Source organism: Bufo gargarizans, chromosome 1, assembly GCF_014858855.1.
Source record: "Bufo gargarizans isolate SCDJY-AF-19 chromosome 1, ASM1485885v1, whole genome shotgun sequence".
In the NCBI taxonomy this organism is placed as follows: domain Eukaryota; kingdom Metazoa; phylum Chordata; class Amphibia; order Anura; family Bufonidae; genus Bufo; species Bufo gargarizans.
In genome coordinates, this window is record NC_058080.1 from 634613663 (window position 1) to 634629636 (window position 15974).

The 15974-nt window shown below is 42.8% G+C and overlaps 1 protein-coding gene across 1 annotated transcript in view; it reads left to right on the top strand.

Moving 5' to 3' along the window:
- RIOK2 (RIO kinase 2) overlaps positions 1 to 15974 on the top strand; it is a 52887-nt gene that overhangs the window by 15350 nt on the left and 21563 nt on the right. The window contains exons 5-7 of the mRNA XM_044291312.1: positions 7944 to 8032; positions 13725 to 13916; positions 14379 to 14471. Coding sequence (XP_044147247.1) covers positions 7944 to 8032; positions 13725 to 13916; positions 14379 to 14471 — 374 coding nt within the window. The remainder of the gene's footprint in view (positions 1 to 7943; positions 8033 to 13724; positions 13917 to 14378; positions 14472 to 15974) is intronic.

Genomic DNA, 15974 nt, shown 5'->3' on the forward strand with positions numbered 1-15974 from the left:
GGATAATGTCAGACTATACAGGGTCACACCCCCAGTTGGTAACATCCAACTAGACCTTTATTGAAGACTGCTGCCAATTTATTCATAAACTTGTAATAGGCATAATGGTGGAATGACACAACATAGACTGAGGAGAAAATATAATCCAGAACTGCCAATACATGGGGAATCCAAGTAGTTGCTAAAACAGACAAGTCACAAGAGGGGACAGGTCCTGTTTCAAATTTGAGGGTTTTTTTTTTTCCCGGTCATCTCTGCCCATTTAATAAATTAACATTAATATCAATACAGGACTGTAGAGTGAGTGGCATGAGGGGTACCAGATCTGCTTATAACCTCCGGCGCTCCAACTGTCATGAAACTACAACTTCCAGTATGTAAAATTGCTCTGCTCTTCTCCGAACTCCCATAGAAATGAATGGAGCATGCTGGGAGTTGTAATTTGACAACAGCTGGAGTGCAGAAGGTTGCTGACCCCTGGTATTGACTGTCAGTATTTTTTTATTATTTATTTAGATTTTTGGCACATAGTCGTTGAGCCTAGTAAGCTATAACATTCGTAATAGTCTCCTAAAGACATAACCATGCATTTGCCCTGCTGTATTAGGAATATGGGTCTAGGAGGCTCCCCCTTCTGCCTGGCACAGTGAGATGTGTGAGAATTATTTATTCAGGCTGGTTTTCCGATTTTGCTCTGTCGTTTTGCTTGGCGGAGGTGAGCGAGCACTAGTTATAGTATTAGTAGACAAGCTGATGGTGTTTCAGTAACAGCTTCTGACTCGGGCAAACATTGAACATTTCAGTCTCCAGTGCAATCAGCGCCAGTGGACAAATCTGACTTGTATAAGGGCAGCTCTGTCCGCTGCTTATCCTGGCTTTGTCTCCTGGTGAACCACAGTTACTTAATACAACCCAAAGTAAGCAAGAAATATTTCAACATCTACAGAGATCAGCTCGTGTCGGGTTCTCTGAATGCTGAGAAACTGTATAACGGGAAAAGTGACTTGGGTGCAGCCAGTAACAAATAACCTGACAATGGGTGCTGCACTTAGAGAAGAGGTGGCTGGAAACCATTTTCGATATGTATATCCCTCTACTTCTAAATTCTCCTGATCAGATGATCCTCCGTTCACACTGGTGTAATATCAGGGGCCATGATGAAAGTGATGCATCCGTTGAGTCATTGACTCACAAGTGATCTGATGGATCCCATATAATGGATATGTCAGCTTGCTGGTTTCCAGGAACGCTTAGCACAGCAGAGAGTGACTGAGACCAGAGAAAACGTAAAGGGGATGTGTCATCAGAAAATGTCCTGCTGTTTCAATCACTTTTCCATCTTTAACATATTTTTTTATAATCGTTGATGTTATTTTTAACTTTCCATGTCACTTTTTATATTTAAACTAAAACCAAAATTCCTGCAGTTTTTGCACTGGCCACTATGCCTAATAATTTTTTGAATGAATCAGATCCTTTGTACTAGTTTTCCAATACGTATTACAAAGAATAAAAACATCATACATTAAAGTTAGATTAAGAAGCAAGTCTCAACATATCAATGTACATGTATACCTACATATATATTTGACATGTAATACCTTCCCCTGAACCCTTAACTCCCCCCCCCCCCCCCCCCCCCCCAAGTTCCGTTATCAGCTGCACCTTTACCCCATAATATTATTTGATTGCACACACTCCTGCCACGGCTCCCATAGCTTCTCATATTTGAGGGGGCCTCCTCTTTTCTGGAAGACAGCCTTTTTGTGTCGGAGGGTCAGCCTGTATGCAATGTAGAGCTATCAACTTCCTAGCCACATATAACAAGCCACCTATAGCCACTTTAAGCATATTTTCTGTTCCCAACTCTGACACATAACCCAAATACACACCTTGGGATCCGATGGTATACATACTGTGAAAGCTTTCTGTATCTCATCCGATGTAAGAAAACCGGTGTCTTGTACACTCTATGGATAATAAATAATTGCGAGAGCTTTCCACTTTCACTCAAGGAGGACAAAGGTACCGCTTCTAGTATATCAGACCATTGATCCTTCGAAATTGCACCCACATCCTGGTGAGTGGATGTAACTCCAGGTATTTGTCAAGCAACAACCGATAAAGAAACATAGAATGTGTCGGCAGATAAGAACCATTTGGCCCATCTAGTCTGCCCAATATACAGAATACTAGGAATAGCCCTTGGCCCTATCTTATATGAAGGATGGCCTTATGCCTATCCCATGCATGCTTAAACTCCTCCACTGTATTTGCAGCTGCCACTTCTGCAGGAAGGCTATTCCATGCATCCACTACTCTCTCAGTAAAGTAATACTTCCTGATATTACTTTTAAACCTTGCCCCTCTAATTTAAAACCTATGTCCTCTTGGAGCCGTTTTTCTTCTTTTAAATATTCTTTCCTCTTTTACCTTGTTGATTCCCTTTATGTATTCAAAAGTTTCTATCATATCCCCTCTGTCTCGTCTTTCTTCCAAGCTGTACATGTTAAGGTCCTTTAATCTTTCCTTTTATGTTTTATCCTGCAATCCATGTACTAGTTTAGTAGCTCTTCTCTGAACTCTCTCCAAAGTATCAATATCCTTCTGGAGATATGGTCTCCAGTACTGAGCACAATACTCCAAATGAGGTCTCACTAGTGCTCTGTAGAGCGGCATGAGCACCTCCCTCTTTCTACTGGTAATTCCTCTTGCCTATACACCCAAGCATTCTGCTAGCATTTCCTGCTGCTCTGTGACATTGTCTGCCTACCTTTAAGTCTTCTGAAATAATGACACCTAAATCCCTTTCCTCAGATACTGAGGTTAGGACTGTATCACTGATTTTATATTCTGCTCTTGGGTTTTTACGCCCCAGGTGCATTATCTTGCACTTATCAACATTAAATTTTAGTTGCCAGATTTTTGACCATTCCTCTAGTTTTCCTAAATCCTTTTCCATTTGGTATACCATGGATATCATCCCTCTCCCCTCCTGAAACTACAAAATGTAACGCTGTATCCCGCTGTGACACCACAGTACCATTCTTGATCATAGTGTTGTAAGCATGTTGCATTTGCAGGTATTGATAGAAACAACGTCTAGGAATACCATAAATTTCCTGAAAGCTAGTGAAGGATCTAAACAGTCCGACCTCCAGGAGATGTCCCGTCCTTGTCACTCCGCTCTCCTTCCATTCGTCAAACGCTGTGAGAGAACCGAATTCAGTCAAGACTGGGTTGCTCCATATTGGGGCATATTCTGTGATCCCAGTAACCCTTCTCAGGTGTTTGATCGTTTGCCAAACTGAATACATTGTACGCCATATGGGAATATCTGATCTCACATCTAACCCCTCCAATAGCATCATAAAATCCCATCCTTTCAGGAGAGACCTAAGTATCTGCCTAGTCATAGCTGTGGCCCCCAATTCTAGCCATCCTTTTAAAGTGCTGACTTTAGGCCGCCAGATAGTATACCCATGGATTGGGAACTGCTAGGCCCTCCTCAGTTTTAGAATACTGCAGGGTCTTGAGTTTTATTCTAGGTTGTCCCTTATGCCATATCAAGTCCCTAAATCGAATTAATCTTGTTAAACCTATCCTTTGGCAGCCAGACCAGGGCATTGTGCAGAATATTTAGAAGCTGCGGCATCAAAACCATCTTAAGAAGGTTCGTCCTACCCACCACTTATAAGTAGAGTTTACACCAGGCCTTAATTTTATTGCGAAAGTTAGTAGTGGAGTAAGATTCGGTTCTTCAAAATCTTTAATTTTAGGGGATATGTTAATACCCAGATATTTAAATGTCTCTACACATGGAATATTCCTGTCAGACATTACGACAAATAAGATGTATCGCCCAGAAACAGCAGGGTGTCTGCATACGTCGCCACAATCACAAAAACCCCTGTATAACATGAGACTTGCGCACTGCAGCAGCCAATGGCTCTATCACCAGAGCAAACAACGGCGACAGAGGGCATCCCTGTCGAGTACCCCGTTGTAGTTGAAATCTCATGGACATGCCCCCACTTGCCCTAATTCTCGCATTTGGGCTGGAGTAAAGTACTTTCTCCCAAGATATGAATCTTTTTCCAAATACCATATGATTAAGCGTACACCACAGAAACTGCCTCTGCACACTATCAAAGACCTTAGGGCCCTCTCCTCATTGGATCCGGCTATCTCCCACATTATCCGCTGGGATCTGTAAACTAGTAAAGACCTCCCATACTGAATGGACTGAAGCTGAGCCCACATTAATCTCAAAGTATTCCTTTATCGCAGCTTTCACCTCCACTATTTCTCCCAGGATGCCATCCTGCACGCTCCTCTTCAAAATGTCTAAGGCCGTGAGCAAGGTCTAGGTTGGACCGAAACGTTGGCCATTGACTAAATACTACTTTTTCTGGATGGATAAAATATAAGAAAATAAGAATAGAACTTGGAGTGCTGTGGTCTGTTCTAAATTTATGAAGCTCATTCTTAAAGGGTTTCTACCACTTGGATTTCACATAATTAGGTGTCAGACACTAGCGCTCCGCTAGTGTCTGCTCTGCCAAACTATCCTGCTATAATAGATAGACAGTGGAGCGCTAGTGTCTGACACCTAATTATGTGAAATCCAAGTGGTAGAAACCCTTTAACGCTGGGTCCACACCTGAGCGTTTTACAGCGCGTTCCTACGCGCTGTAAAACGCTCAACAAGGAGAAACCAATGCTTCCCGATCGGCATGGTTCTCGCCTGGGCGTTTTACAGCGCGTACGATCGTGCTGTAAAACGCCCAACACCCCAAGAAGTACATGAGCTTCTTTGTGGCATCATGTCGCACGTTCCCGTACATAGACTTTCGGGAACGCGCGACAACGGGCGTTCGCTTGTCTCTGTATGCACGATTGCAAACACCCGTACAATCGCGCATACAGAGCGCTCCATCGCGAACGCTCTGGTGTTAACCCAGCGTAAGAGTCACCTGAAACCACTAAGCTAACCTCTCACCTTATGGTCGGTCATCATCCATTTTAGCTAAAATTATATATAAATCTGCACCTATATAGTCTTCTGAAGGAAATATCTAGATGCACGTGGACCTCTGGTGCTGCTACAGATGTTGTCTTATGAACAAATACCCGTTTTCAAATGAAACCAACCTTGCGATCAGCTGTGGTCAAATGGACATCCCTCCTGTAGCGACCATTGCAAAGAAAATCCAGTATTATATGACCGGTGTCCAAATGAATGGCAAAGGCGTCAAGTGCTTGTAGGGGCTGGGTTCACCACAGCGGTCTGCTCGTAGAATAGGTCCTAAGCGGGGGACATCACTTTTTAAATTAGAATAGTGCACATGATAGAAACATCTCCAGTAATATTTATTCCTGTATAAATGATGTTTTGCAGATCTAGGACCACTAAGGAGTCGCAGAAAGAATAAGATATTTGGAAGAATGTTCCCAATGATTTATTTTACATCCTGTTGCATTGTTCCATATGTTTGGGGCTGTAGGTCATACCACCATGAAAGTCCTATATTCTTCTAGGGATTACTCGTCAGCGAATATTAATATATATATGAGAGAGCGAGACCTAAGAATCGGTCATGTCTCAGTTGTTCAGAAGGTGGTGTTTGAGCATGTTTGAGATTTGTTATTTCCTCATTGTCTTTCTCACTCCCCATTTGGATGCCTGAGACGAATGGGAAGTACGTGCTCTAAAAGAGGAGTTTTAAATTGCTTCTGCTGTTCCCAAGGAAGAATGTCATCCTTAAGCTTGAAATTCCACAGTCTAATTGCTTTTCTGTAAATCCATCAAATAATTGCCGGCAGATCAAAGCCCGGCTTATTCTGGGCACAGGGATCTTTTGTCTGTCCTGGTAATCGCTAATACTCCAAATGGTAAATGATCGCCGTGCACATTGCTGCTCCCGGTGTCCAGGTATTATCAGCATAGATCCAGGTTCAGGACATTCAGCTGGATGTGAAGAACAATTCCATGGGGCTCTTTATTTTTCAGCAGTTTTATGTGTTGGTCATATACTGCACATTTATAGCTAACTGCCTTCTGTCAGGAGAATCTCAATACCAAAGCTTTTAAAATGAATCTCTGCTTTTCGAGGTCGCTTTAAAGAAAACATTAAGGAACTGTATAAATGTAGAGTGCTGTAATATAAAAATCAGTCACTCTCCCTTTATCCACCGGAACAGTCAGATAATCTGTTGCAGGTCTGGGGTGAATTGTAGATTCCCTGTGCTTGCCCTGGAGACCAAGAACAGACTGATGGTGCCAATGGGTCTGAAGGTAGTTTTAACTGCCATTTTCATTACGAGGTTCTGTACTTTTAAAGGGAATCTGTCACCAGTTTTATGGTGTCCTAACGAAGGACAACATAAACTTGAGACAGGTCTCGGCAAAACGCTGGGTCATTTTCTTTAATCAACCCAGTCGTTTTTCAAAAATCTTGTACTGAACAGCTCCAGGGCATTCCAATGAGTCCCCATATTCTTGAGCTCCTTGCTATCCCCTTCCACCTGCTGCTGATTCTTAAGGAAAATAAACTGTCAATCGGAGGCAGGGAAAGCCGCGAGCGCATAAATATAGGAAATAACTGTCATGAGCTGGAGCCGTTAGAACCTAGCAGCATAAACCTGGTGACACATTCACTTTAAAGGCTTTTTTGTGAATTAACCGCCTCCTGACAAAGCATAAATGTCATCCTTACTTTAAAGGGAACCTGGCATCAACTTTGTGCTGCCCATACTAACGGCAGAATAAAGTAGAGACAGGTGAGTTGATTTCAGCGGTCTGTCATTTAAAACTTAAAAGTAAGGCTGGGTTCACACAAGCGTGTCCGGATTAGGTCTGGATGCCGTCCCGGTGTATTGTGGCAAACCCGCGTGATTAGATACGCAATTGCAGTCAGTTTTGACTGCGATTTGCGTTCCGATGTTCAGTTTTTATCGCGCGGGTGCCATGTGTTTTGCACGCGCGTTATAAAAAAAACGACTGTGGTACCCAGACCCGAACTTCTTCACAGAAGTTCAGGTTCAGGTTTGGGTTCGGTGTTGTGTAGATGTTATTATTTTCCCTTAACATGGTTATAAGGGAAAATAATAGCATTCTGATTACAGAATGCTTAGTAGGTGATCAATTGAGGGTTAAAATAAATAAAATAATTAACTCCCCTTCTCCTCTTGATCGCGTAGTTGGCGTTCTCTTCTTTACTACTTTACTGATGAACTACCGGCTAAATGACCTGTGGTAACGTCAGATCACATGCTCTAATCACATGGTCCATTACCATGTGCGCACGGGAGCACACAGCATCATAGATTCCAATGCTGCTGTGCATGTCAGATCGCCCGCTGGGCCATTGTCCCGCACTCATAAGATCTTATGAATGCAGGACAATAGTCGGGCGGCCCGACGTGCACAGCATCATTGTAATCTATGATGCTGTGTGCTCCTGTGTGCACAATGTATGCCGCTCCGGGACATATGGCCCGCTCACAGACCGTATGTCTCAGAGGGCATACGGTCGTGTGCATGAGGCCCAAGACTTGAGTACAGCTAAAATTCTCATTTAAATATCTGGTGGGAAAACTTTTAGCTACGCCTCTGAGGCCAGTAAGTGGTTATGTGGTTAGCCCGCTATGTCATCGCTGCAGCACGGTATGTAAAGGTCATTGGAGAGCACAAGGACTGTGGGGGATTTTATTATTCTGTGACGGCACCCCTAGATGGAACCTGTAATCAGTGAATCTGGATACTGCCCAGTGTGGATATGCCCCATTGATAAGTGGCACAAAATTCACAGAATGCTTTTCACGTCTGGAGGGCTGCTAATACTTACCATTATAGCTGTTAATCATTTATGCCTAACCTGAAAATGCAGAGTTATGAAAACTTCTTTGGTTAACAGACATTTCAAATCTGTTTTTTCCAGGCCTTGCATGACCGAGGGTTCCCTGTTCCAAAACCCTATGACTACAACAGGCATGCCATAGTAATGGAGCTCATTAATGGCTACCCCTTGTAAGTAACCAGGAAGTTCTTCACAAATGTACAATTTGGTGAAATGTAATATTTTTGCACACACTCTACCCACATTGATTGTGAAACTGAAAAAAAAAAAAAAGATGCTTTAACGCAGGCGTGCTCAATCTGCGGCCCTCCAGCTGTTGAAAAACTACAACTCCCATCATTCCCGGACAGCCCACAGAAGGGCATGGTGGGAGTTGTAGTTTTACAACAGCTTGAGGGCTGCAGATTGAGCATCACTGCTTTAGGGCTCATGAACACAAACGTATTTTCTTTCCCTGTCGTTCATTATGGGGTTTTTTTTTTTTTTTTTTTGCGTAAGCATTCCATTTCCGTATGTCTGTGTTTTCGTTCCGCAAAAAAAAGAACATGTCCTATTATTATTATTCGCATTACGGACAAGGATAGTATTTCTTTTTATTAGGGGACAGCTGTTCCGCAAAATATGGAATGCACACAGACGTCATCCATATTTTTAGCAGATCCTTTTTTTGCGGCCGCAAAATACATACGCATGAGACCTTAAAGGGTTTTTGCTTCTCAGGTATTTATTGCGCATCCACTATCTGTAGGATGGGCCAACCCGTCCCCCCTACAAGGATCAGGAATGTTGAAATCCTAGCATTAGTCTTGCTGTCTCCATGCACCTTGATGATTTTCCTGATCTTGCAGAAATCTGTTGGATTTATTTAGTCTTTCTATTGTGTGGCCAGTCTTGGTGTATGTACCAATTTCTTGCTGTGGTTGTACCTGGAGAATCCAAAAATCTTACCGTTCCAACACTTAGTTTTAGGAATTATGCTTTAGAAAACATTAATTTTACTCTTTAAAGGGAATCTGTCACCACAATTTTGGACTGTTATCTGCAGTCAAGCATGCAAAAAACGGAACGCAAACGGGGAAAAAAAAAGTTTGTGTGCAAGAGGCCTAATAGTCCACGTTCCTGGTAACAGATTCCCTTTAAAGGGACTCCTCACCCTCATACAGTGCAGTCTGCGTCTTTCCATACAGGTAAGGGCAGGTTCACATCAACATTATGAATTCCGTAGACAGGACTTTTTTTATTTTATTTTTTTCGTCCTGCATAACAAAAATTAGACAGATCCGTTATACTTGCCCATAGACTTCAATTATGACTAAGGCTACTTTCACACTTGTAGCAGTGTGATCCAGCGGGCAGTTCCGGAACTGCCGATTTGGAAGTGACTGAAAGCATTTGTGAGGCGGATCCATCTCCCAAATGCATTGCAAGAACGGATGCTTTTCTCTGCTCGTCATGCGGACAGACGGATCTGTCTTTACATTTTTACCGTAGCATGCTACGGTTTTATCTTTTGCCTGATCAGTCAAAACGACTGAACTGAAGACATCCTGATACATCCTGAACGGATTACTCTCCATTCAGAATGCATGGGGATATGCCTGATCAGTTCTTTTCCGGTATTGAGCCCCTGTGACGGAACTCTATGCCAGAAAAGAAAAACCCTAGTGTGAAAGTACCCTAAAGCGGAATGCCTCTTAAAGGTTTTCGTTTTGAATTCCATCTTACGAATTCCGTTATTTTCCACTATAACCACATTACAACCGACAGCGGTAATGGAATTAATAACGTTGATGTGAACCCGACGTGACACCTACCAAATTAAGTCTTATGTGAGTTGTAATAGCGCTCATCATCTACACTATTAGCTGTATAGAGGGCCACATACAATATATTAGCTGCACAGTGCGTAAACTAAAAAACGTGCATGAGCAAACGCCTTGCTGGGGCAAATCTCTGGACCTCTGCACAGCAACAGTAGAAGTATTTCTAGGGCCTCAAAACAATTTAAGGAAGCTCAGAGTAATTGCCCTGGAAAGGGTTAATATACCAGCGAGAGATGTGGATTGGAGAAGAGTTTGAAGCTTTCTGGATCCACCTTATGGACTACATTTGAATACAGGGTTGATAGTAATGTCTTTGTAAAGTATATATAGTCTGACATATACCTGCTGTATTTGAGACATTTATGATTTCTGCCAGTCATTCCCCATGTGATCATCACTGCTGTAATTTGGGGACGGAGGTCGTGTTTTTAATGCGAAAATAGAGCGTGCCTTTAATTTTTTCTATTGGATGCTGCGACATCATCTTGGGCCCTCATTAAATGCCTTAGCTGAGAAGATCTGCTCACTTGGCTCCAGGCCCAGAAATATATTTTTAAAGGGTTTGTCTGAAGACGATCAGTTGATGTCTGCTGGTCCGGCTTCAGACCTCTCCAGCACCCGAGCAGAAGCTGCGGCAGCCACTTTAGGCCCATTCCCTCTGTCTCATGGAGGAGTGTCCCACACCAGGACATATGGGAGGGAGTTGTCCATTATTCCCACATCGTTCCCCTCAAGAGCATACGCCCATCTCTCTTCTCCGTAAAGCAGAACACAATTAAAATAGATGTTCAGTTGCGGCCAGTCTTTTGCAGGCATCAATGGAATGGCACAAATGTGTCAGAAACCGGTTATTTATAAAGTAACATTTTAGTTGCGGAATTCTTTATAGTATTTCATATTTTTTGCCACAAGGTGGCAGTGCAGCTTTGCGTCCTGCTCTTTCTGCCCAGCACAATGATCTCCTTTGTAGCGAAGGTTGCGAAAGCGAACCTTGAATCCAGCCGTTCAGATCAAGTGACTTATGACAGGGTTAGCCAGTGCATTTGGTGATCGATGGCTGGGCCAGACTTCGGCAATAGCATACCCATCTGCAAGTGACAGCAGCATGGAAAGCACGTTCTTCTGATCCCTTTTTTTTTTATTTGCTAAAGAGCAGCAAGTGAAATGTCACCTTATACCCTTCTCAGGATGATATCTTAAGGCCCCTTTTACATGAGCGAGTCTTCCGCACGGATAAAATGCATGAAGTGAACGCATAGCACCCGCACTGAATCCTGACGCATTCATTTCAATGGGTCTGTGTGTACATTAGCGTTTTTCTCATGCATCCATCCTGCGTTGGCTGAGAATCGCCGAATGATCTATATTGTTGTTGTTTTTTTTTTTTTTTTTTTTTTTTTTTTTTTCTTCTTCTTTCTTTTTCACACAGCCCCGGCCCCATAGAAGTGAATGGGGCTTCAGTGAAAAACGCATTGCATCCGGATGTAACCTGGATGCAATGCGTTTTTCACTGGTGGTAGCTAAGAGATGTTTGTAAATTTTCAGGTTTTTGTTCACGCTCGTGAAAAACGCATCAAAACGCATTGCACCCACGCAGACGACTGAACAACTGAGCACAATCGCAGACAAAACTGTCTAAACTTGCTTGCAAAATGGTGCGAGTTTCACTGAACGCATTCTGAGCCAATCCGTAACGCTCGTGTGAGAGGCCTAAGTGTCACCCTCTTATAAATACTCGCCTCCTTAATACTGGATATTTCAGAATAATCACTGAAGCAGATAACATCTATACACCTAATAAAGACTGTAAATCCCATGTAAAAGCATGCGTAGGAAGCGTTGGCTTTATGGCTACCGTCTGACATTGAATGATGGCCCCGTAAACACTGGCCGGCCATTTCAGAAATGAAAGAAGTTCACACTGTACAGAGCAGTGTGTCCCTTAAATGAGAGGGAACCCGTTGGGTGAAGAAGCCAGTCAGCCGAGGTGAGTTCAGTACTTTGCTTCCTTTGGCTCTTAGTTAAGCGTATAACGCCCATTAAGGTTAGTTTTATTAGGATATGTAATATTTAGTTTGCAGTGGTTCACCATGGTGTGATTTATGGCATGGTTACAGGATCCACAATCTGCTTGGCGAGGTGGCTGGGCTGTTTCAGACTAGAACGGAGAAGGCTGCCTTCTTTTCATTTATAGTTTCCACTTTGACATTTCAGTCATCTCACTAGGTGCATCAAGGGACTTCTCATACAGTGATGCTTGAAAGTTTGTGAACCCTTCAGAATTTTCTGTATTTCTGCATAAAATTTACCTAAAACTAAATCAGATTTTCTCAGAAGTTTTAAAAGATAAAGATAATCAAACAAGTGAGTCAAAATATTAGACGCGGTCATTCATTTATTGAGGAAAAAATCCAATATCGCATACCTGTGAGTGGCAAAAGTATGTGAACCTTTGCTTTCAGTATTTGATGTGACCCCCTTCTGCACAAATTACTGCAACCAAACATTTCTGGTAATTGTAGAATTTTAGCCCATTGTTCCATTCAAAGCGGCTTCACAAGTCTGTTATGTCGGTGGGTTTCCTCCCATTAACTGCTCACTTCAGGGTCCTTTCACTATCTTGTTGGATTAACATCAGCGCTTTGACTTGGCCTTTCCAAACCTTTACGGGGAAGTCAGTTTTGTAGTACTCTACATTGGTGTATTAAATATCAAATGTTGCATGGTGTTTCTAAAATGTGGCACAGCCGCATGGACACATCGTGTTCTAATTAAACTAATGAGACTGCACTGTCTAGTTCATCGACTTTGTTAATGGCAATACGGCACTTGCACGGCCATTAACAATGCAGACCGACTAAACAGTGCGGCTTTAATAGCTTAATTAGAGCCCGCTGCAGCCCATACGGCCATGCCTTACTCAACCGTAGCGTGGCCACATTTCAACCGTGATACAACCATGCCGTCTGGTTGTACCCTTACACATCTTGTTGTTGGTCTGATCTTTTGTTGGTCGACCACCGCCGGGGTGTGGAAATAATGGTATTTAATTTAGGCCGAATGCACACAGCCGTTTTTCACGGCCGTGAGCGGTCCATGGAACTGCGGCCTGGATTCCTGCTGAGAGCAGGAGCGCACTGCGTCATTGGTTGCTATGACGCCATGCGCTCCCTGCTGCCGCCACAGTACAGTAATACACTGGTATAGATCATACCAGTGTATTACTGTATTGCGCCGGCAGCAGGGAGCGCACGGAGTCATAGCAACCAATGACGCCATGCGCTCCTGCTCTCAGCAGGAATCCAGGCCGCGGTTCCACGGCCCACACACGGCTGTGAACAACGGCCGTGTGCATGGGGCCTTAGTCTGTAAATTTTGTCTGTACACTTTCTGTCCAACTGTGGATTGGTGGAGTCCAAACTCTTTTTAGATGGTTTTGTCATCTTTTCCAGCCTGATCATCAACAACTCTTCTTCTGAGGTCCTCAGAAATCTCCTTTGTTCCCCTCCATGATACACTTCAACAATATGTGTTGGGAAAATCAGACTTTGATAGATCCCTGCTTTTTAAATAAATCGGGTTGCTCACTCACACCCGATTGTTATCCTATTGATTGAAAACACCTGACTCTAATTTCACCTTGAAATTATCTGCTGCTTATAAAGGTTTGCATACTTTTGCCACTCAGACATGCGATATTGAATCACTGTCTTCAATAAATAAATGCCAAGTCTGATATTTTTTGACTAATTTGTTTGATTTTGCTATCTTTATGTACTTGTAGGATGTGTCCAAAAAATCTGATGTAGTTTTAGGTTAACTTTATGCAGAGATATAGAAAACTCTGAAGGGTTCACAAACTTTCAAGCACCACTGTATGTAGCTATGGCAACAATGTTTTCCATGGGAAAAGCCTTTTAAAGGTGTGGTGACAAGCAGAGAATTTCAAGGGTAGTGTTTGGAGCTTCTAATCATGTGAATTATTTTCTTATTACAACCCCATGGTATAGTACGAATGTCTTTATCCTCTCACTTTTAGGTGCCAGGTCCGTCGCCTTGAAGATCCAGCAGCCTTGTACAATGAATTAATGGAACTGATCATCAAGCTTGCCAATCACGGTCTGATCCACGGTGACTTCAACGAGTTTAATATAATGGTGGATGACGAGGACCACATCACCATGATTGATTTTCCACAAATGGTGTCTACATCTCACACAAATGCGGAATGGTCTGTGTCAACCCTGATCGCTATCTATTAACGAAACAATCTTGTAGAATTATTGGTTGTAAATCCGTCAGCAGAGTGATCCCATAGACAGGGTAACCTTGAATTGATTAATATAGCATATGAGCAAAACCTTGGCTCAGGTACCCGTGGCTTTTCTACTAAATTATTCATACATGCCTCAGCTACCTTCTAATAGCATCATTTTTCTTTTGTCTGCGAGTACATTGATAGAGACATGAATCGACCAAGTGCCGCCAAGAACATGTTTAAGTGATTTATTGGTTCAGATTGTAAATGCAGGGAAGTATTTTAATGTGAGCTACTCTAGTGCGATCTTGGTGCAGATAATAAGACACTGATATCCGAGCAACATGAGAAAGGAGCTGAACGTGGCCGCTGAGACGCAGTATGAAATGTTTTGGCTTGTTACATACAGCATTGAACATGGTTTTATCTTCTTAGGTATTTTGACAGAGATGTGAAATGTATTCGAGATTTCTTCTTGAAACGCTACAACTATGAAAGTGAACTTTTCCCCACCTTCCGTGATGTCCAGTAAGTGATGCCTTCCTTACTTAGTAATGTCTCATGACTTCTATCATACTATGATGCTGTGTCTGGATGAGCAGTAAGGAAGTTCCTATGGCTTTTTTGGGCATGCAGAAGTTTGAATTTTGAGCCATTGGTAGAGGCACATAATAACTAGGTTGTTCCATGCAAAAAGAAGGGTCAGCAAGGTGTTCACACAAGCCATAAACTGACCCCTCTTATAGGAAAGAATAGACGACATCTATAGTTATAGAGCAGAGGAGAGAACCATTCGTCTCCTGTAGGTAATGTACGTGCAATCCCTTTTTAATATCTTAAAAGGGTTTTCCCACTAACTATACATATACACTATCCCCAGGATAGGCGATAAAAATCTGGTTGTTGGGAGACCCCTGGTGATCATGAGAACGGGAATTCTGAAGTTTCCCATGAGACAGAAGCATTGGGTTGCATGCGTGACCACCACTCCATTTACTTCTAGGGGACAGTTGAGTATAGGTCGTGGATAAGTATTGTCACTGGAAAAACCCCTTTAATTAAACTACTTGGCAGATTCTTTGAATTTGGGTAATTGAAGAGTTATCACCATCTTAAAAGTTTGTGCCATCAATGATCAATAGGTACGGGTTTGACCTTTCATGAGAACGGGGTTCCTGTGAACCCCAGCCAGTTCCCCTTACGCTGGGTTCACACCTGAGCGTTTTACAGCGCGTTCCTACGCGCTTTAAAACGCACAACAGGCAAGAACCAATGATTCCCTATGGGAAGGGTTCACACCTGGGCGTTTTACAGCGTGTACGATCGCGCTGTAAACCGCCCGACGCTCAAACAAGTACAGGAGCTTTTTTTGGCGCGTTTGGGCCATAGACTCTTTGAACAACACTGCTGTCAATCACCCAAACGCGCGTTCACTATTAAAAAAAACGCGCGACAAAAACGCGCATAGAAACGCGCGTTTGAGAAACGCCTAGGTGTGAACCCAGCGTTAGACGTTCCCTAGACAGATTCCACTGCCTGCTGTGCTTTCTCTATTTCTCGTAGTCTTCACCACGGCCAGCTCTCTAACTTGAGAGAGTGTGGCCAGCTTGAATCAAAGCGGAAAATGGGGTCTCATTATCCTAATAGGTGCAGGACAGCGTTCCTGGTAACACCCTGTGCATATGCCAGAAATTAATACTATGAGTTCACCCCTTTAATGCAGGCCCCCTCCCCCCTCCTTTCTTGTCCAGATGCATTTGACACTTTTTTGTGCATGCGTCTTTGAAAGCCATATTTTTTGTTTTGTTTGGTTATGTAAATAACTTTAGCATTTTTAGTGTTAGTATGGATTTGTTTTTATTTTTATAATTGGGTGGGGGGGGATGTAAAAGTGTTTTTCACTTTTTTTATTTATTTTTTTAGCACGATGTGCTTTATAAATTATGACCCTTTCCTTAAGGGTCATTTTGATAGGTGAAGTGGTCACCAGGATGGGGCTAGAAGCTGCGGTGTGGTGGCTTTTGTTGTTTT